We start from the raw sequence: 21578 nt of genomic DNA on the forward strand, positions 1-21578 counted from the left end.
CTTCTATTTCAGGCGACAAATCCATAAATAGAATTTGAGTGCCTGAGGCAGGAACTACTGCATTCCCCCCCCCCCCCGGCCGCTTTCCCAATCCGTCTACAGACTATGAAATGCTGCTGTAACGATCCATCACTCTTCTATTGGACCTCGAGGTGAGCTAGTTCTTTATTTGGTGAGACTTGACTTGCTTACTGAAGGTCCATCCCTGTAATAGACCAACCTGTCATTCACCAAACAAAGAAGCCAAGCTCACTTTACTCGACTGCCTTACCCCCCGACTCCGTCCTCCACGATCTATTCGCATGTGTCTGGCACGAAGGCCAAGCTCCACGAGCTGGAAACCACACTGGATAGGTTGAATTTGGTTAAATCAAACCCTCATAAATTGATGCGCCTCCATGCCGTCCAGGTCTGAACGTCATCCGCCTGTCCCTCCGATCTCAACTGCTAGCAATACCGTCATTCCTGGACTACACCCTTCCCAAGTTCCTGGCCTCGAAATCAGCCCACGCCGCATAGTTCGGCCTCGCGATGCTTCGGCCATGCCCCCGTTAAACGGCAGTACGCCCAAGGGTTCGTACCATCGAGGACATTCACGCTCGATCAGCAATCCGTTCGCTGGTTTTGGACGGAAACGGGATAAGACAGCTGCCAAGCATGCGACTTGGGACTCTGACGATGATGAAGATGACGAGGTAACCTACCCAATGGAGCCCGAGTCGTCAAGTCCCCGGAAAGGTGCAGCAGCTGGAAATGATATCGCCGAGGGCAAGTGCCAGACTTGTGATGCTACTGTCCGGTGGCCTCGGCACTTGAAGGTGTTTAGATGCACCGACTGCTTGATGGTCACAGACCTCGAGCCGACTTCTCATGAGTCAAAAGGAACCCCTCCACAAGGGACTCAGGGTGGAGCGTCCAAGTTGGCAAGCAAAGGTAACACCACTAATCCTAGTTTTGCTTCATAGATTTGTGTGCTGATTTCTTACCGCAGTGTTTCCTCTGACGGCCAATCAAACTCGTGGTATGATCGGTGGGTGTCTCAATATGTATTTCGATAGCCTTCTGGATAATGGCTCTCGGCCATGGTTGTCGCCGGACGACGACAGAAAGAACAAACCGCTACCTGACCTTCCGCCAATGCAGGCTCATGAGCCCGGCCCAAATAATCTCGCACCCTCGCGAACTGGGGATTCTCGGAGCCGTAGTGCTTCCCATTCTAGTGAACGGGAAAGGTTGGCGGCGTCAAAAGAGAACTCAGGTTACTTGACACCACAATCCGTTCACTGGGAGGGAAATGACACGCCCGTTAGAGTCCGAGCAAATTCAGATATCCGATCAAGCCCAAAGCCAGACTGCCACCTGCAAGATGTCTCGCAAGCTGGGAACCCGGAGTTCCAAAGCTCCGACCATCGGACACACATTTTCAAACGGCTGGAAAATACCATCGCCACTGCCTTCAAAGGTTGTGATTGCCTCAACGAATCTTTTACCACATACCCACCCCCTCGATCGGCTCGAGCAGCTAGTAATGGTAATCCGCCGAGAATGAGGATGGAACCGACTACAATGCCCGAGCCAGCGCATGACGCTCCCCTCTTTGAACCGGATGCCAAAACTCTTCTTTTGGGAGATTTGACTGAGAACTCTTCTTGGTGGATGAATGAATGGGCTGAGGCCGAAGGCCAAAATCCCGCGTATTCCAAAGAGAAGAGCACCCCAAAGTCTCGAATGATATCATCGCGAAGTCCTCGGATCAACTGGACCGAGTTAGCCCAGTGGTATCATTCGATCCTGTCTGCGGGGAATTCTTGGACTGAGCTCTGGGCCGCTAAAAAGCCCGACCCCACACGATCAGAAGCGGATTTGATTCGAGCCAAGAGATGGGCGTCTATCGATCCGTCCTTGATTGGGAGACAAGTCAGCGAGTCTCGTTTACACTTACAGCGGACACTGTTGAAGGCTTCGGAGGCACTCCTCAAGCGCCCGCGCCGTGTTCTGAAAAAACCAGAAGATACCAGGTTCTTGTTCATATTGTTAGCGAATCCTCTATTGTGCTCACCTGCGTCTTATTGCCAGCATGCGCCCACCTCACCGTCTCATCGAGACGACAGGCGCCCCTCGCATCCAAAAGACCACCCGAAGTTGGCAACCCGGGACGGAAAACCTCCACAGAAAGAGTCGCCCAAAGCTCCTGCCCGTGTAGAGGGCTCCAGTCACCACTACGGAATTATCAAACGAATTCTGGGACTCATGTCTAACCTGCCCAATGACTGCCATCACTACATGGTGTCTTGGGCTTCCCGTTTCTCTGTCAGACATTTCGAGCGACTGGTAGAACTTGTCGGTGGATTTCTCACTTACCGTTTGAGTCGTCAGCATGGGCGAAAACGCCCTCAAAAACCTCAAGAGGGAGATGATCTAATACCGAGTTTCGCCAGTGCTTCGGGAAATACTGCCGCAGAACTTCACGCTGCGATTAATCGAAGCACCACGAATAAGAAGCCTAGCAAAAAGACCGAAGACCCCATTGTATACGCCGAGGACTGGCAGATCAGAGCGGCGGCAAGAGTGATGTCGCTGTTTTTTACGTCTAACATCTCCTCTGCAACGAGGAAATCCGATGGAACACCGCGCACTCTTGAAATGCCCAAGAATCCAGGCCCTCGCCAAGGACATGTGATTCCGATCAGTACATTTTACAACACACTGCTGGACTATTCAGATCTAGTGACGGACTTCGAGACTTGGGAAGCTAAAGTCTCTAAGTTTTCGTTCTGTCAGTATCCGTTCCTCCTTAGCATCTGGGCCAAGATTCATATCATGGAGCATGATGCGCGTCGTCAAATGGAAGTGAAAGCACGCGATGCATTTTTCACCAGCGTCCTCAACCACACGGCGGTTAGTCAGTATCTCGTGTTGAAGGTGAGGCGCGAGTGTTTGATTGAAGATAGTCTCAAGGGAGTGAGTGAAGTTGTTGGCACTGGCCAAGAAGAAATCAAAAAGGGTCTCCGGATCGAATTTTCAGGCGAAGAAGGCATTGACGCTGGTGGACTGCGGAAGGAATGGTTCCTTCTGCTCGTCCGAGAGGTCTTTGACCCGCTCCATGGTAAGCGTTCTCTAATACTAGGATGAAATCACTCGCTAATTCAAAATAGGCCTTTTCATCTACGATGATGATTCGCAGTATTGCTACTTCAATCCTTATTGCTTCGAGTCATCCGAACAATTCTTCTTGGTTGGAGTTCTTCTAGGTCTTGCCATTTATAACTCCACCATCCTTGATGTTGATCTCCCGCCGTTTGCGTTCAAGAAATTGCTATCGGCGGCGCCGCACGCCAACGGGCCACAGACGGCTACCTCCATGCGTTCGACCTTCAAATGCACCCTAGAAGACCTTGCCGAGTACCGGCCAGCTCTCGCCAAAGGACTCCGGGGTCTACTAGAATTCGAAGGCAATGTTGCCGAGACATTCTGCTATGATTTCGTTGCCCAGGTCGATCGCTACGGCGAGATCGTTAGTGTGCCACTCTGTTCAAATGGCGAGAACCGGCCGGTGACCAACTCCAACAAGCGTGAGTTTGTGGATTTGTATGTTCAATATCTGCTAGACACAGCTGTGGCTCGACAATTTGAACCTTTCAAACGCGGCTTCTTCACGGTTTGCGGTGGCAATGCGTTATCACTCTTCCGACCAGAAGAGATCGAATTGTTAATCCGTGGCTCAGATGAAGCACTTGATGTCAGTTCCCTCCGGGCCGTGGCCACCTACGACAACTGGTCACACCCACGACCAGAGTCACTTCCCGTGGTGCGATGGTTCTGGGACTTCTTTGAGAAATCGCAGCCTCAAGATCAGCGCAAGATCCTGTCATTCATCACTGGCAGCGATCGAATCCCAGCCATGGGGGCTACCAGCCTTATTATCCGGCTTGCTTGCCTTGGGGATGACTGTCCCCGTTACCCAATTGCGCGCACATGTTTCAACACTCTGGGCCTTTACCGCTATCCTACACGGGAGAAATTCCAGCGGCTGCTCTGGGATGCAGTTTTAAATAGCGAAGGATTTGGCTTGAAATGATTTGGTCGCTTTGAATACTACTGCTCAGAACTTGTGTGGCTCATGGTGTTTGTGTTTGTGTTTTTTTTTTCTCTCATATAGACGCTGGACGTTGACTTCGGAGCGAGCTTTGCATGTTCATACTTTGCGTTGGATTTGCTTTCTTTTCCTTTTCATCCTGTCACGGCGTGCTGGTACCGTTATTTCTCGCTTTGTGGACTGCACTTGGGGGTTTGTTTCTTGTTTATTGCTTCAGTCTTGATGACTGAGATAGTCTCTTTTACATTTGCCTTCTTGCACGTTGTTTCTATTCTAGCTATGCTACTTTGCTAAGAATACAGTACACTTGACATACACCAAGCTTCATACATGCCTCCCACCTCAAGCCAACAACTCCCCAGCCTTCCATAACAAAAAGAAACAACTCGAATTCCCCCACCACCACACTAACCCCCTAACCTGACTCCACGTAGGATGATCCACATAAATATAAACAGCCCCATAAACAACGCGCGCAATAGTATACGACAACGCCGCAGCATTGACCCTCTGCGCGGGGACACCAGCCAACGATGCAAAGAGCACACCAGCAACCAGCAATGGGAAATTCTCCACCGCGTTAGCATGCGCCGACTCATTGCGCTTGAGCATGTCCAGCTGCCTGCGCGTGATCTTCCCTTCGCGCACAGCCGCCTCACCATATTTGGTCAGGTCTTCGCGTGGCGAGACTTGGTGGTCGAGGCCGTACCATTGCTTTAGGGTGCGTGAAGAGAGGAGGCCGTAGGCGAGGATGAAGTTGAATGTTAGGAATGCGGGGCCGTAGTTTGGGTTGGGAGTGACGGAGGCGCGGAGGCCTAGGGTTGTGAGGAGGGATGTCATTTTTGGGGATTTGGGAATATGTGGGAGTTGGTGTATGTCAGGATTGGGGGTTGGTCGTTAATATAAGCAGTTGAACTAAAATCTCACCTCATGTGTCTGATATCATTGGCGCTTAAGCCTCGATACGTACTTCTTGTTTCCTCTAAACTTAGAAACCCTAAGGTCATTCTCTTTTTTAAGTTCGGCGGAGAACAATGAAGGAATGGTTTGGTTAATGTCCTATATGCAGTGCTCTTTTCCTCTCTGTGTTTTCTCTATATACCGTCCAAATGATGTAGTAATTACAAGCTAAAATGCAAGATGAAATCAGTATCTAACGGTACAAGATACCATTAACCATCTCACCAATCGCCAAGCAACTCGTCAAGCCCGGGCTCTCAATTCCCAATAAATTGATAAACCCAGGTAGACCCTCTTCCTCCCGAATGATAAAGTCCTGGAATCCCTTGCCCTCATTGACAGCACCGCCCCTCCCCAACTTAGGGCGAATACCGCAGTAATCCAACGCAATAGCATCAACATCGACCCCAGGCAGATAAGCCTTAATCTCCGGCAACGCCTGCTCCAAACGCGCAGCGCTCGGCACCAAATCATCAGGACTATCCACCCACTCCACATCCGGCCCAAAGCGAACACGCCCACCCATATCAAGCGTCAGATGCGTACCAAGCCCACCAGTGCCGGGCAAAGTCGCCGGATAAACCAAAACCGAAGTCCTAGGCCTGGACGACGCATAGGAGAAGTACGTGCCCTTAGCATAATGCGGAACAAAATGACGATCTTGCGGGAGAAGCATGTTACTGATATCACACGCACCATGGCCAGCACTGTTAATCAGCGTCTCAGCAGTAATGGAAGTAATCGAGCCATCCTCATCCGAGACAGCAGTAATCTTATACCCGCCGCGGCCGCCGTCGATAGCCTCCACGCTTGTCACGCGCGTCTTGAATGCAATATCGCCGCCGCGGTCCTCAAAGTCGCCCTGCAGATAGGTCATCAATGAGTGGCTGTCCACGATACCGGATGTCTCGCTCTCGACGATGCCGGCGTCGGCCTTAACGTCTGGTTCGCGCTGCTGCGCTTCCTCGTGTCCCACTAGCCGTGTCGGCGCGTCGCCTAGTCGTTGTGCGTGGGCGTGGATCTTTAGACAAGCTTCCCATTGCGTGGGGGTTTGCGCCACAATCCATTTCTTTGTGTTGCGGTGGGGAATGTTGTTTTGCGCGCAGAGGTCGTAGAGGAGGTTGCGGCCGCGGATGCAGAGGCTGGTTTTGAGGGAGTTTGCTGGGTAATAGAGGCCTGCGTGGATTACCTGGTTGGCGAGGGGTTGTTGTTAGCTTGGCTGGGTTGTGTTGATTTGTTGCCAAATGTTGGGGTGACCTTATCGCATAGCATACATACCTCGGAATTGCGACTGCTCGTCTCTGTCCCTGGGGCGTCATGTCGCTCTAGTAGGATGGTTGAGGTGCCTTCGCGAGCTGCAAGTTGTCGTGCGGTCGCGAGGCCGACGACGCCTGCGCCAATTACCTTTCATTGAGATTAGCCTTAGGTTTCTGTCTAGGATCTCGGGTGCAATTTACCGCATGAGTGAAGTCCGCATTGGTGGATCGGGTGCTGGAAAAGTAGCGAGAGGGAAGCTTATTTTTAAGCTTAAAATGCTGCTTGAGCAGAGCACGTGCAGACATATCGGGAAGGCGCAATTGACCAGCAATATGCGAGGAAGGAGTGGTAATTTGGAAGGAACACCCCCGCGACCTCGGGAGTGATCTCGGGGGGAATGACGCGATCCCGAGGCCGGAGCACGCTAAGCCCTGGGGAACTTAGATCGAACTCAGAAGTCTGCGACCCATGGAACTATAAAGATATAAAAGTATAAAAAGAAAGTAATATAATCTTTCATCATTTAGCATCTATAAATATGCAGAGAGAGAAAAGAAAGGCAGAGTTCAAATGGACTAACCTTTGGAAAAATACGGACAAAGAGGTAAAGGGAAACTCCTAAAGGCTCGGATATAGACATGAAAGAAAGTGAAGACAATTGTTTCTAACAAAGACTCGACAAGATGCACTGGAGTTGGTATTTAATTGGCCATGCATCCTATCAGTGAACCTCACAATCCTATCGTGAGTCCATCTCGAGCCAGTCATCACAACTACTCCAAGTTCATACCAACTCAACCATCTTAACTCCCACTTCCCATCTCAACCAAGATGCCCCAACCAGGTATGTTCTCTCGCGCCGATGGCACCAACATCCCCGAGGTCGATGTGACGGAATACGTCCACTGGGTTACGGTAGATTTCACTAAATTTGGCGGACGATCCAAGCCCCACAGCGGCGAGCGGATGATGCGTCTTATGGCCGAGCAGTGCCGGTCTGGAGTCGCCACTATTACCACTATGCCTCTACATCATACTCAGCCGTGCTGTCTCTCGTTACCTGTCGTGGGAGACGCCGATCTCGTACGTGTTCATATTATGTGGCGTGCAGCTGAGATTGCTGACTGGCATTGGGAGGAGATTATGGCCGGTAAGGAGACCATTGATACTAAGCGTATTCTGGGTGATACTCCATGGTGGTCTGTTGATGAAGTGGAAGTGAACGGGGCCTAGTATGTATCTGGGTAGCTGTGGTTTATTCCGACTGACCGATTATAGAATTAGATTTGGATAGAACATCATGATGTCAATTTAGTTGTTTTATCATCAATTCAAATCACGAAAACGTAGTATAATAACATATAGAGTGTTTTATCTTCAGTTCACATAGAGCCGTGTTAGACATTAAACTGGACAATAGAATGGTGAGTAAAAATGAAAGCGAAACAAACCCTCAAGTTAATCATTGTGTCAGTATTGCAAAATTCTAGACAAGACATCCATCCGTTCCTGAAATGGAAGTTTTTTTTTCCCCCGACAATCAATCATTCAACATTACATTTTACATAGTACCTCATGGAAATCCAGGGTACTACTTACTCATATTCTACTCCTCATTCTCTACAAGCCCCAAAGTAACCCGCCCATCAGCACCCTCCCGCACAACCCAACGATCGTCCAATGATTCCACCACCTTCTTCTGCTTCGCCCACTCCTTCACAGCCTTATCATCCATCCGATCCGCCTCCTCCAGAATGGGCACCGTATCCTTCGAAACCACCTGCGCCACCGTCTGCCAATAACTCCCAATAATCGAGATCTCAGTCGACCTCATAAACAGAACGACGACGACCACCGCAATAACTGAATGAACCAAAATGAGAACCATCCCCAGTATGAAACCCGTCCACCGCACCGGAATCGTCGCGGTGAGCGAGAACGCCGTCACGGCCGGGATTGGACTAGTCAACTTGACCAATTGCTCGTAGTATGCCATCTGACAGATGCGGGTGAGCAGGGCCTGGAGGGCCAACGCCGGACTAGCCGTCGTAATTAGGGTATCCTGGAACAGATCCACAAGGGTCGGATGGGCGTTGCCAAAGCTGATAGTGGGGATCTTGCGAGAGAGGGTCACGCCAGAATCGAAGGTGTAGCTGAGGTTGGTGATGAGGAAGTTGGGGAAGTTGAGGATGGCTGCGAAGAAGCTGCTTGGGTCTTCTCCGAGTTCTAAGGTACTAAGTCCTGGGGTACCAGCTGGGATGTGAAAGCTTTCCCATTGGGATCGGGGTTCTAGCGTGAGGATACCTCGGTGGATGATGGAGCTCGTGTTGGCCGGGGAGGATACGCCGAGTTGGAGGCGAGAGGGCTCGGTGTTGAAGCTTTCGGTGTGGTGATTCCAGGCAGTCCTGGGCTCGAGGTTGTCGGATGTGCTGCTCATTCCAACGGTGAGGGTTTGTGTGGCGATATTGGTAAGGCAGGCGGAGATGCGGAGGGCTTCGATGTGGGCGGATCCGTTAGAGAGTATCGTCCAGGGGCCATCAGTTCGGATTGTCTGCAAGGCTCGGATGTGGGATAGTGTGCCCACCATTGCGGAGGTGGAAACGACATCGAGGAGCATGAATAGGCTCTTGATCTGGGGCAAGCCGTAGGGCTGGATCAGAGGGTCTTCGTTGAGGACCGTCCAGTTTGCGCGGCTGATGGGGGCGCACAAACTGGTCTCACCCACCGTGTTGTTGTCGTACATGTCCATTGGAATCGGTAATTTGCAGGTGAAATTGATGTAGGGGTGAGAGTAGGAGTCGATTAAAAATGGATAGGTCAAGTTCTCCGTGGGAATCTGTCCAGACAGATGCACATAATACTGCACGGTCGAATCTAGGCTCAAGTTCGTTAGGGGCAGACTGGCACAGACAACCCGATGATCCATGACCGGTACTGGACCACGGAGCTGGCGTAGTTTGGTTCGTTGCGCCTCCTCCTCGAAAGGAAGGAAAGCTCGAAAGGTGTGCCCGGTATCATGGAACCCTGACCGGTCTTCAAAGGACCCCGACAACTCGGCAAATGTCCAGCTGGCCGCAGGAGGCGTCGACCATGCAATATCGGCATTTTTCGTAGTATGGAGGATACTAACATTGGTCGAGTTCTTGTGCTGGGAGAAGGTCCCATTTCCAAAATCAGACAGGAAGATGGTGGAAAGAAACTGGGATGCTGCTGTCACCAAGACCTCAGTGAGCACTAGTGCATAAATTAAGTACGACAGATGAGGCTGGAAGTTGGTCGCGGTCCAAAGGCTGCTGGGGGCCGCCTTGACTGCCCGGAGCGTGGAGTAAAATGGACCCTGTAGGAGAGGGGCGCCTGTGGTCTCCAAAACAATCGCTGCAACCATGGCCGTCGCAAGTCCGGCCTGGAAAGTCACCACCGTTCGGATAGAGGCGGTGCATACTGTCACCAGTTGCGCTGCCCAGCCTGCATTGACGATGCGCACCCAGTAGATACCTGGCTCTGCCCCATCGATGGCGTTAATTGATTCGTGCCAGAACAGGGCCAGGAGTATCACTGCGAGAAAGAGGAGCGGGAAGCCGAGGAATACAGTGAGAACACTGGTGATATCGATTCTGTGCCAGATATTGCTTTGCTTGCGGTGAGGCTGTTTCACTTCGGCCTCATCGTCGTTCGCGTTTGCGTTGAGGGCCTCTAATGGGATATACTCTTGTGTGCCACTGGGAGCCATGGCACTAATGTCGCTTGGCAGTAGATATCTGGCAGACAGCTGGAGGTAGCATACCTAGTAATATCCAGGAGTTTTATCGGGGGTCAGCCATTCGTATTTCGGCCCCATGTACGGAGTAGCCAAGCCTTCGATCCTAGCTCGAGGCAGACTAGTTCGATTGAGATGCACAAAGAGGATCCAATGATCTTACACCGTTCGTATTGCTATTAGCTGGAGATTAGCCGAGAGACTCATAAAATGCTAAGGGGGACTCCCCAAGCTCTTAAAATTCTGCTCATATAAATACAACATCGTCAAATCCATGGATAGATAGAAACTGAGTCCCTAAGTTCCCTAAATCCAATCCTAACAGGGCCCTAATGAAGATTGGGAAGGTCAACCCCGACTCACCGAGCGGGGTTGACCTTGCGGCTCTCCTAAACTCACCCGGGTGGGCACCTCAGGACCCTCACGGGCTGACTGACCGGACATTATCCCGAGGCCAACCCCAGCGCTGGAGGGCTGTCCAGACTTGATAATTACAGATCACTGTGCTGGACGCGCACTTACTCCATGATTTAGGCCCCGATTATTTTTACCTTAATATATCAATATGAACGTATCGAACAAACGAAAAACAAAGGACAATCAAACCGCTAGAATAGATTTCTTTTGTCATTAAGACATTATTACTCGACATCCATAAGAACATCACTCATTATGTATAAAATATAAGAGAACTGCTTGACACTCCACTTCCCAGAGTCCTTGAGAAGGGAGGCATAATCAAGCATGATTCGACGCGCAGACTGATACCCACCATGAAGCGGCAGCCCTCGCAAGTAGACAGTAGCCCCATTTCGAATGAAGCTAATAGCAGGATCATCCGTCGGCGCGAGAGTCTGACTTCCCCTAGGCTCCATGAAGCTCGTGAACCCCTCCGTCCCCACCGATCTCCAATCGACATCATCCATCAACTCCACAGACCCGACACTAGACGGTGAACTCGTAGAGTCCGACAGCATAAACGTATACAGACCGAGAACTAATCCGGCCGAGAACAGCGAGCACATAGATTGGAACGTGGGATGATCAGAAGCTTTGCGGTTTGTCATGACTTTGTAGATATGCGCAGCGTGCAGACACGCGCGTCTGGCTGCAGGTGTCTGTGACCACTCGCGGAGGTCATCAAAGGCCTTGCGCGCGGGAGCCGGGCCTGCACGGCCAGCTGCAAGGTCGAATATTTGGATATCGGCTGTGAGAGTCATGCACATATTGTGCCATGTAATGAGAGCGTTGGGGTTTAGGCGGTCCAGGGTTTCGCCGTAGTTTGTGATGAGCTGGGATTGGAGGGAGGGGAGACACCTGGCTCGTCCGTCCATGGCATAGGTGTGACATGGAGCAAAGGGGTAGCTGGCTCTGTTGGAGAGGAGGCGGTGGTATGATTCTGACTGGCGAAGTTGGATTATTGCTAGTATTGCTTGTAGATAGAAGTCATCTGTGGGGGCTTCTAGGGCGGGGACTTTGATGTTTTCGGATGGGGCGAGAATTGTTGATGAGAGGATACGCTCGCCGCTGCGGATTAGGTGTGTCCATTGGGTAGAGGAGTGGGCACAGAAGAGGGATTCGCTGCAAGGGAGGATGAGCTGGATCGAGTCTGGGACTGTGATTGGACCCGTTGAGAGGAATGAGGAGTACCAAGAGTCCAGGAGAAGTAGTCCGATGATTATTCTTGGGAAGATTATTAGTGGTGTGTTGTGTTGTATGAGCGGGAATTGCAGCATACCTCTTGGTCGACTCGACCTTGCTCCAGGCTTTCCATCTCACATCAATATCGGGAACTGTTTCGAACAAAGTCATGTCAAGGATCTGTCCTTCAGTGGCTGAGAATAAGCCATGTCTTTGCGCGACCTGCAGTATTTGTTATTAGAAGAATAGTGACAGAGGGAAAGAAAGTTGCCTTAAAACTTACAGACATGACATTGATATAAAGAGGTTGGCACTGTTCTAGATGTGCCTTTTCCTGCAAAATGACATCAATTAGTACCCCGAGTCTAGCGAATTCAGGCTGAGGGACTCATACCCCGGTCAAACCGGCCAGGTTTAATAATAGTAAAACTGTCGCAAATAATGTCATAGTGCCGGAAGCGCTCTCAAGTCCCATTGAGCATCGAGCAAATTCAGCCGTGACCTTGTCCAAAGCGCCCTAATGACTGTCGGTAAGCTGCCTGCATATACGACACACTTAGAAATATTTGACCTACGGAGAAATTTCTGGACACAAACGCAGTTGTTCCTTTGGTGCCAAGCAATGTCATGCCAACCAGCGTCATGACATATAAGAGAGATGGTCGCGCCTTCTTTGCCGAAAAAGTAGGTTGATGAACAAACGGCAAGAGGGGATTAAAGAGACGGAAGAATAAGTCGAGTGCCATATCCAAGATCTCAGCAGGAGGAAAATCAGAATGATTCAAGGTCGAGGTAGGCGTGGCTGGAGGAATGTTCCTATTTATGGGGGAATGCATATGTGTAGAAACATTCATCGGTCCAAAAGCCGCCTGCAGACGCCGTCTGCAATCCTCATCGAATCCACACCGCGATCCTTGAGCGACACTTGGCTCGCTGGGAAGGTGTGATGACCGGACGGAGAAGATATTATCAACAGGCGACATTGCGATATCCCGCCATAAACTGTTGATAAGACGCCCAGTGTTCGGTGGTGCTAGCCAGCACTGCTGGACTCTAGCAAAGCGTTCATTGGGAATGTCATCGCTGCTGTCAACTGAATGTCGATTCTGCTGGTCCGGCGTAATCATCAAATTGTCACCCATCAGAGGGAAATGGCTATCGCGCATCATATCTAGCGAGTCGTTTGACCCTGAATCCGTGCGAGGTTCAAGCCACATTTGTAGCATGTCTTTTGGCCCAGGATCAAAGGCCAAGCCAGCTCGGTGCGACACCTGATCTGCAGCCGTGACTGCATTCCATCCAAAGTACTGCTGCTGGTCGTCCATCGTCATCACTCCAAGGTCTGACTGGGGGCGGCCATGGTGGACTGAAATGTCGGCTAGGTAATCTAGTGACGATGGGAACCCAGTTGATGTGAGAGCATCTCGCGAAGTGGTAGATTGAGGTGGAATCTGTGCTTCTGTGCTGATGAGACTATTTCCTGATCCGGGGATCATTGATGATGCACCCGCAATTACTGATGGCTGTCGATTTGGCGTTTCCGATGGACCGGCTGTTGCATCGGCTTGAATATGGCCTTTGGCATGTCGGCTTAAGACATCGCTGTATGCTCATCAAATTTAGGGATTCGAACATAAGACTTTGAATATTGTTACAATTCACATGCGCCTTCAACGGTATTTACCTTCGAGAGAAACGCTTGTGGCAGACATTGCATTCATATGGGCGCTCCTTGGTGTCTGTTTTTGCATGTTAGATTATAGCTCTTGCAGGGGTTCGATGTGACTAACGCGACCGCTCATGTCTCTTATAATGTTCGGTTTTTTTGAACACCCGCGAACAGATGGAACATTTTTTTAACACCATCACGGCGCTCCCGGAAATATGGATGATTATGGTACATGTAGCCCTCGAGGCCTGCTCTGAGGGAACCCTGGAGGGGAAACATATATTAGTCAGCATGCCCCAAGGTTGACTTGACTGTATTAGGAAGGTAAATACCTGAGAAAATGGGCACCAAAATGTATGCCTTAGCGGGTAAACCATTTCCCGGGTAATGCTTTACCCGTTTAAGGTTTACTCAATTGATTATTCTCTTCGACGATTCGAAAATCCATGTCCACTACAATTTGCCCATCCGCGCCATGATCCCTCCTGACTCCGCTCATCTCGACTTGTATGTCATGTGTAGTCAACAAGGTCTCGTCCCAATCGAGTGGCCGTTGTCTGCGAATAAATGTTCTTTTATTCGTTGCATCCTTATTCTTTGACCCAGTATACCTCGCCGAGCTGGTGCCAAACACGCGAGTTACAACGGAGCGGATCAGTGGATGTAATGTTGGAAGGCAGGCGCATAAGATGCCAATGGCGGGCTCAATGCTGGACCAGATGAAGACGTTGCCGATGACCCAGGTGTAGTCGTGGGATCGGATGAACGTTATGTAATAAATTCGAACGAGGCTTGCAATGCAGACACTAGGAAATATGAGCTTGGGCCAAATACACTTGGCTTGGGAGGTGACATACATTCCTCCTATCAAAAGGATGCCGCATACTAAGAATTTCTGTGTCCTTCGCATTTGCAACTTCCACACAATAGGGATTGGAACCATCAAGATAGATATATCTGTGATTACATTCACCCCAGCATAGGCGATATAGAAATTGTAGAGGTCGTAGACACATTTTCCTCCACTGGGTTCTGTAAACTGTGTCCAGTAGTACGAAACTGGTCTGCAGCAAACCAGAAAGGCGACCGTGCCAGAGAGAAAATATCCAACGGACAGAAACATACAGAACCAGATTGACAAGGTCATGCCGAAGATACGGCGGTAGAAGAGGAGGATAGATATTTTAATGAGAGGAGTGCTGAGCACGTAGAGCAGGACGAAGGCGAAAAGGATGCGCATCATGTTCTCGACCTCGATTCCAGGGACGACCCATATATGCCTCCCAAGACTGGGATTTCCACTTACTATCAACAAGTCAGAATTGAGATCGCTTTACGCCGTTTGATGTACACATACCAACCACAATCAAAGCGAAGCCTGCGGTCACAGCCAGCTGTATAGATATCTGTTAGAAACATAGCTCAGTTGTCGACAGATTCCTTCTCTTTTCTTTGACAACATACCAAGGCAACCACGATCATCCAATCATCTGCAAGTATTCGCACAGATTGCACCTGAAATCTTGTGTAAAACCGAAGCAAGACGACTATCACCGCAATGACATAGGTTGCGATCACAGGACCAATTTGCAATGGTCCGTGATTGGCGGATACATCCGTCTTAGATGGAGGCTCATCCAGCGCCATATAGAAAATTTATTGAAAGAGTCACACCCGATGAAAATAAGGTGAACACAGGAGGACCTAGCTTTTAATTGAATCCCAAATTAAGAATTTCATACTTACATACTTACATACTTTAAATCTCTTCACACGCTTTGAAATACCTGGCCAAGAAACGGCCCCAATACCGCGCGTGGACAATATCATTCGGGCCTCCACTTCCCGTCTTGGATGAAACCCATCAAATGATATCGGCCTATGACGTGGCTGCAAATCCTCACAGAGAAGGATTCGGGTCTAATTCAAACCCCGGTCAACGCTAATATGTACTACTGTCTCAACACTAAAGGTATGGGGCCAACCCCTGAGTTCGGAGTAATTTATTAGGCCCGGAAGTCTTCCGCTTTTTTTACAACGGTGAAAAGTGGGATAAGAGACAGATAGGGAAAAAACAAAACCTCCACTGATGCGCAACATCCACCATGGCGTCCAACGAATTCCTTTACAGTGAGACTGTCAATATCGACCCCGGTCAATATGCTCTTAAAGAGCGCAAACTCCGAGTCATCTGCATAGGTGCAGTTTCTCTAGCATGATTATTACAGATTAACTGAAACAAGAGCATCCACTTCATTTCGTGAATTTTATAATCTACGAAAAGAACTGGGAGGTTGGAGGCTCCCGGCGTCGGATGCGATGTTCCTGCGCACAGCTATATCTTTCCATTCGAGCCTAATCCAAACTGGTCCAAATGCGATGCCGATGGTGCCGAGATTGATAAATGCATTGTCGATACGGTAGACAAGTATGGATTGAAAGAACCGATCGTATTTGATACCAAGCTCGTCAAGTCTATTTGGAATCAGGAGCGATGCAAATGGGCGCTCGAGCTGAAACAGAATGACAAGATCATACACGATGAAGCAGACTTTCTTACCAATGGCTCTGGTATTCTCAATCAATGGAAGATGCCGGGCATCGCCGGGTTGAACCAATTTACTGGAAAGCTTGTTCACACAGCTGCTTGGGACAAGGCGTACGACTGGACCAATGAGAAGATAGCAGTCCTTGGCAATGGCTCATCTGGTATTCCAAGTTGTTCCTGCGCTCCATTCCAAGGCTGCCAGAATTGTCAATTACATTCGCCATCCGACCTGGGTGTTGGTCAATCTCTGTCCAGATATCACGAAGGATGGAATGGGAACCAACTTCGAATATAGCGAAGAAGAGAAAAGCGAAGTTCCGAGAAGATCCCCAAGAATCCCTGGAGTACAGGAAACGGGTCGACTGCTCGCAGGTTACTGACTGCTTTTTTTTAAATTAAATCAGACTAATTATGAGAAGTGTTCACACCGTCTATCGACTGATGTTATGTGGCGCAGAGCATAATAAATTGCTATTTGATGTTGATGCAATTTCGGGGCTTATGCGCCAGCATCTCAGTGAGAACCCTGACCTTACTGACAAACTTATCCCGAAGTTTGAAATTGGATGTCGCAGACTGAACGCCGGTGGTGGATATCTCGAGGCACTACAGCAGCCAAATGCCGAATGGTGCTTTGAAGGCATTGATAAGATTACCAAGGCCGACATTCGCACGGCAGCGGGTGAAGAAGAGTTTGACTGGATTGTCTGCGCGACTGGCTTTGAGACTAGCTTCGTTCCCGGGTGGGAGCTGGCTGCTCGAGAAGGCTGACGGCTGGATGTGGAGTGGAAGGAGACACCCGAGGCATACTTCTCTATCTGCGCCGGCGGCGGAATAGCAAACTACTTCATGTTCAATGGGCCCAACTGTCCCATTGGCCATGGCAGCGTGCCGCAGATGATCAGCTGGACTGCCAATTACATGCTGAAATGGACGAAGAAGATAGCACGGGAGGATATCAAGTGAGTATTGTGTGAGATTAGATAGATAATCTCTAACTAACTGAACAGGTCCGTAGTAGTAAACGATTCCGCTGTTCGAAACTACAACCGTCGTGCGCAAGCGGGTCTAGAACGCCCCATTTGGGGCAAGGGCTGATGCTTGGTATAACAACAGACAAGCTGTTACGGCGATGTATCTAGGTAGTGTATTACATTACAATGGCAAGTTTGACGATTGGCATGGTAGAAATGTCTTATGATGTACTAACTTGAGAATAGAGGCTATTGAGAATATTCGGGGTGAAGAATTTGATATCCGGTACAACAACAGCTCGGATCCGGCTTCATATCTTGGAAATGGAGAACTAGCGTGGGAAAGAGGAGATGGTGCGGACTTGGCATTCTATTTGAAATAGATCTACGGAGTACGGAGTACTCCGTATCCGGATACCGTATGATGGTCATGTTACTTATTTGAGGCTTGCTTAAATAAACCAAGTCAATAGTACTCCGTACCGCTGTAACTTTTGATATGTATGTACTCATTTAGCTTCATTTAGGGTTGTGCTATAGCGACCCACCTCCCCACTGGCCTGGATGAAATTTGAGGTCCGCCTTCCTAATTTAGGCATCGCTCCTGAGATCTCTTTGGTTGTACTTACCAATTTCGACACAATGCAGTAAGACTGTAAGTACCTGCACTCTACATGTAAACACCTAACAAACCTAAGTCAGTCCTGTCACATGTGATTTATCTCCCAGCAAAGATCTTCATCGTCAACTGTTTCATCACCACGACAGCTTCTGGTTGTTGTACAGCATATAGCATAGAGCAAGAGGACTGATTCTCCGATTGCGACCCCGAGGTCATTCCTGGATCCACACCGGCCCCACTATCCCACGAGACAAGCTCCGAAATAGTCCCGAGATAGGCTTGGGATACGGAATACCTACCTAGGTCACCAGATCGCCAGATATGGCCTTGGTCGTGAAACTAGCAGTGCTGATCAGCGTTAGGATAAGGGGCAACTGTGGGGCGACATCAGGATCGACGAGGATAGGAGAAACGTGTGGACTACATAACGAAGCCAAGAAGGCCCAATAAGCAATTATTTGTGAAGAAAATTAATGCAAGGCTGCTTACTATGTAAACTATAATTGATTAAGTGGCTGAGTAGTATGGCAGAACCTCGGCCCAACTCTTAAAAACGCGCCACTCAACTTTGAGGTAGGGGGCTCCGTTTAACCATTTATCAACAAATTGAAGCTTTTTTTTCCCACAATCCATGCGAAAGAAAATTAATTGAAATTTTGGATATGTCTAATGAATTTCGTGTTCTTATTCGGGGATGACCGTATTCCCGACGAATGAATAGATATCTTCATCCCCATTTGACACAAGCTGACCGCTGAGCATAAGCATCCAGCCTAGCCCAGACTCCAATTGGACATCATGCCAGGGCGTCTCAGGCTGTGTATTTATAAGCCTCCTATGATTAGGGATCATGGCGTCAGACCCATTAAGTGTTCGTGATCGTTTTCTTGGTGGGTATCCGGCCCCATCAGGCCCGCGGTCCGGCTTGGTAGCACGTGTGCGAACCTCCCATTTATGCTGTAGTCTAACCAGAAGGTCTTTAGCGCGATTAGCACTCTGCCAAGATAGGGAGAACTCTTCGAGGGCCCTGAAACAGGTACTCAAATGGGCGATGATATTCTCTCCTCCTTCGGTTTGGTATTGGGAAACGGCGGCGAAGAGAAGTAGGAGTACGGCGGAGGAGGTGATCGACACTGCTTTGATGTTTATGCGGCGGAGAGTATATCTGGTCTCATACAATATAAGGATCTTGGCAATGGAAACGGCGGAATTGATGCACATCTCTCGAGCGTGGGTGGAGCCAGGTCCCTTCGGGGGCTGTGGTTGCAGGTAGCCTTTTGACATCCATGGTCGATGGGTGTAGATGAGATTTTGGTAATATTGCATGCTTTCAGATGAGTTAGCATACCTTTTCCTTGAGACTTCTGAAAGAAACTAATAAAAACTCACTGAAGTAGCAACACATGCGGAAGATAAGGAGACGTATGATCGTTGAGGTTAATTTGTAAAATTGAGGGCAACTGAGCTTTCCAATTGAGAAGCTTGGCAACATTATTCTCATTGAGCTGCTGGAGCAAGGCTCTTGGAATAACTGATGTTCCATACCTTTTTCACAAGGTTAGCCAAGGAAACTCACTCGGGCCCAACCGATGCTGCCAAGGAGAGACGATAAACGGGAACGAAAGCTTACAGAAAGTAGCCACAGGGCGCCATAAGCTCACATAATGAGACTTCCTGTTGACTGACAGCCCCAACGTAGTCAAATAATTCCGAATCATGTTCAAATGGAATGGGAGAAGCGTAGGGCGTCCATTTGCAAGGTTTTCGATACTGGACGTCATTGTTCGGCTTTTTGACCGTAACATCCTCCATGTTGGTGTAAAAAGGTCTACCAAGGTAGAAGCCGACAAGACTAGAAGTTCAACAGTTTAGAGATATCCTGAGCGCATATGAGAACAACGCAAGAACTCACTGATCCACCATATACGCAGCCCAAAAGACGGTTCGACGCAGCTCAGCGTCGGCAGCGGTAACGGACCCACGAGCAACATATGTAGACAGGTCAATGTGCAGGGCAAGATCAAAAGCAAGTCGAAGAGCCATCCCTAGGAATTGTAAGCTAGGCAAACCAGCAACTTGCCACAGAACTTACCACTGTAGAGCCACCCACGTGTATCTGAGCCCACCCCAATTTCATGGCTGCTAAGGATAACTAATGCTTGGACTGTTGACACGCATGGAGAGTCTAGTTCAATTTCAAGAAGCTCTTTTGCACGGTCCCCGAAGAATTCACCGAGTGATTTCGGGTATGTCACAAAGGATGGATGATAACGGGTTTCAAAAGCAGCACCAAGAGAGCACCTGTTTGCAAATGTTATTATATATGTCCAGATTGTCGAGTTGAAATAAACTTACATTGCATAGCAGAGTGCCTCGGAATAGAACGGGGTCTCTTCTTTCCCATCCCAGGCTATCTTGCCTTTCTCGAACATTTCTCGGTCGACGACGTGGAACGATGGATCTTGCCAGGTAAAATATAGATTAAGAAGATGCTCCTCGAGAGATAATGGGACTTGTCTGTCGTAGTCTGCGTCGTCGAGATAATTGACCGCCCGATGTGTCTGACTGTTGATGGATACTGGGGCATCGGCAAGGTTGAAGGTCGATGTAGGGCCATAGAAGCGAGCTTTCCCTCCAGGCCCAAAGCGCAATGTGCCCATGCGATCAGAAAGCTCGTCAATAAGATCTTCAATTTCTTCCGTGCTCCTGGTATCATTGTCGAGGCTGAGCGGGGTTTGAACGACGGCAGGCTCAAAAGGCTCTGCCTGCCTCTCCAATTGCTCCACTGGCGGCTGTAGTGGTTCTGTGTCAATGCCTTGAATTTCTGGAGATGGTGGTGTAATGCATGTCTCAAAATCTAAAGTCCAGTCCCAGTTGGTCAATGAATTATCCGAGTGATCATCTGCGGGTGGATATTGTTCTGCAAGGGAGATATCCAGATCTTCAGTATCAAGGACCATGGGCAGTGTCGACACGGCATGAGGGTCCGAAAACATTGTGAAACTCGGTTGAAATATTTGCGATGTGTTTCCCGGAGCTGTTGGTGTCTGAGCCAAAGTGCTCTTTGAATCATTTGTTATACCAGGAGCGGAGAATGGCACAGAAGGGGGTGCATCAAAAGGCAGATCATCGCTTGCGGATGGGGACTTGGGGTTAGAGGATTTGCTGGTAGCGTGATTGTTTCTTGCGGCTGAATGAACTTCAGTCAAGCCAAGAAGATCAAGGACGTTAGCCAACGCTGTGTCCCTTTCTTGCGGCATAGGCGGGACCTCCAATCCACTTTCACGGATATAGAGACAGAGCTGCTCAACTCTGCTTGATAGAAGCTCTATAGCAACACGGAGTGGGAGCCTTCATATAATCAGCGCTATTATCTAACCAACAGACCTTTCTTATGAAATGACCTTAGCGGCCACTTACTTTCGCTTGTCTACGGCCTGGTATTGACATTCGCGGTGCTTGTTCATGCAGCTGGAGCATTTAGGCTTACCGCCATCACACTGCTGGGATTAGCTTCGTGTATTTTCCATCCAGCTAATTGATATGTCACCTTGACTTTACTCTCCCGACATGATACGCATGCCATGGAGGCATGATTCCTCCTCTTTGGGGGGACATTGGGCTTTGTCATATTTTTCTCGTTCTTCTGCTGCCATGAGACGATGCGTTTGCAATATCTGAGCCCATTGGCAATATAGAGGGTGGCTTGAAAGATCTAAGTGCAGTGCGGGGTAATGTTGAAGGGGAAATGTTTAATCCGAACTATAACTTCCAAAGTTTCCACTGTCGTTTATTGGCTCTACGAAAAGGACCACCTGTCAATTCACGCATTTGTGATTCTAAAACATTAAGCGGGGAAGACTCGTATGTGTAAAGGATGAATGACATCAGGTAGCGTGATAGACGGCATCGTTGGTGAAGGAGGTGTCGTCTAATTTTCGTTCCTTCATCCGGGGCTGCACCAATCGCTGATATAACCGAGGTTGGATCTAACCTAATTAGGAATAGACAACCTTTACGGGAATCATAACCCGATGTGGGGGGTTGCACATGG

General features: G+C 49.2%; 8 protein-coding genes across 8 annotated transcripts; 3 read left to right on the forward strand and 5 right to left on the reverse strand.

Moving 5' to 3' along the window:
* Positions 1-398: 398 nt before the first annotated feature.
* Positions 399-4078, forward strand: PEX2_071590 (HECT-type E3 ubiquitin-protein ligase; the record flags this gene model as incomplete). The annotated part of the gene is made up of 3 exons (XM_016744429.1): positions 399-933; positions 992-3106; positions 3156-4078. 3 exons carry the CDS (start codon positions 399-401, stop codon positions 4076-4078), a joined length of 3573 nt encoding a protein of 1190 aa, XP_016597013.1.
* A 295-nt stretch (positions 4079-4373) lies between these two features.
* Positions 4374-4936, reverse strand: PEX2_071600 (MAPEG family protein; the record flags this gene model as incomplete). Its single annotated transcript, XM_016744430.1, has 2 exons — positions 4374-4386; positions 4509-4936. 2 exons carry the CDS (start codon positions 4934-4936, stop codon positions 4374-4376), a joined length of 441 nt encoding a protein of 146 aa, XP_016597014.1.
* Positions 4937-5249: 313 nt separating this feature from the next.
* On the reverse strand, positions 5250-6618 carry PEX2_071610 (NAD(P)/FAD-dependent oxidoreductase; the record flags this gene model as incomplete). The annotated part of the gene is made up of 3 exons (XM_016744431.1): positions 5250-6245; positions 6335-6460; positions 6514-6618. The coding sequence occupies 3 exons, from the start codon at positions 6616-6618 to the stop codon at positions 5250-5252; spliced, it is 1227 nt and encodes a 408-aa protein (XP_016597015.1).
* Positions 6619-7144: 526 nt separating this feature from the next.
* PEX2_071620 (uncharacterized protein) lies at positions 7145-7546 on the forward strand (the record flags this gene model as incomplete). Its single annotated transcript, XM_016744432.1, has 1 exon — positions 7145-7546. The coding sequence occupies one exon, from the start codon at positions 7145-7147 to the stop codon at positions 7544-7546; it is 402 nt and encodes a 133-aa protein (XP_016597016.1).
* A 373-nt stretch (positions 7547-7919) lies between these two features.
* Positions 7920-10043, reverse strand: PEX2_071630 (uncharacterized protein; the record flags this gene model as incomplete). The annotated part of the gene is made up of 1 exon (XM_016744433.1): positions 7920-10043. The coding sequence occupies one exon, from the start codon at positions 10041-10043 to the stop codon at positions 7920-7922; it is 2124 nt and encodes a 707-aa protein (XP_016597017.1).
* A 668-nt stretch (positions 10044-10711) lies between these two features.
* On the reverse strand, positions 10712-15027 carry PEX2_071640 (uncharacterized protein; the record flags this gene model as incomplete). The annotated part of the gene is made up of 11 exons (XM_016744434.1): positions 10712-11753; positions 11809-11933; positions 11995-12045; positions 12106-12228; positions 12287-13313; positions 13396-13450; positions 13792-14186; positions 14238-14410; positions 14507-14685; positions 14738-14786; positions 14845-15027. The coding sequence occupies 11 exons, from the start codon at positions 15025-15027 to the stop codon at positions 10712-10714; spliced, it is 3402 nt and encodes a 1133-aa protein (XP_016597018.1).
* A 442-nt stretch (positions 15028-15469) lies between these two features.
* On the forward strand, positions 15470-17285 carry PEX2_071650 (uncharacterized protein; the record flags this gene model as incomplete). The annotated part of the gene is made up of 6 exons (XM_016744435.1): positions 15470-15510; positions 15665-16089; positions 16386-16633; positions 16715-16890; positions 16939-16982; positions 17149-17285. 6 exons carry the CDS (start codon positions 15470-15472, stop codon positions 17283-17285), a joined length of 1071 nt encoding a protein of 356 aa, XP_016597019.1.
* A 923-nt stretch (positions 17286-18208) lies between these two features.
* Positions 18209-20991, reverse strand: PEX2_071660 (fungal specific transcription factor domain-containing protein; the record flags this gene model as incomplete). Its single annotated transcript, XM_016744436.1, has 7 exons — positions 18209-18851; positions 18914-19069; positions 19155-19376; positions 19437-19569; positions 19617-19825; positions 19880-20875; positions 20945-20991. 7 exons carry the CDS (start codon positions 20989-20991, stop codon positions 18209-18211), a joined length of 2406 nt encoding a protein of 801 aa, XP_016597020.1.
* Between the last annotated feature and the right edge of the window lie 587 nt (positions 20992-21578).

The sequence above is a fragment of the Penicillium expansum genome (assembly GCF_000769745.1).
Source record: "Penicillium expansum strain MD-8 chromosome Unknown contig238, whole genome shotgun sequence".
Lineage (NCBI taxonomy): Eukaryota > Fungi > Ascomycota > Eurotiomycetes > Eurotiales > Aspergillaceae > Penicillium > Penicillium expansum.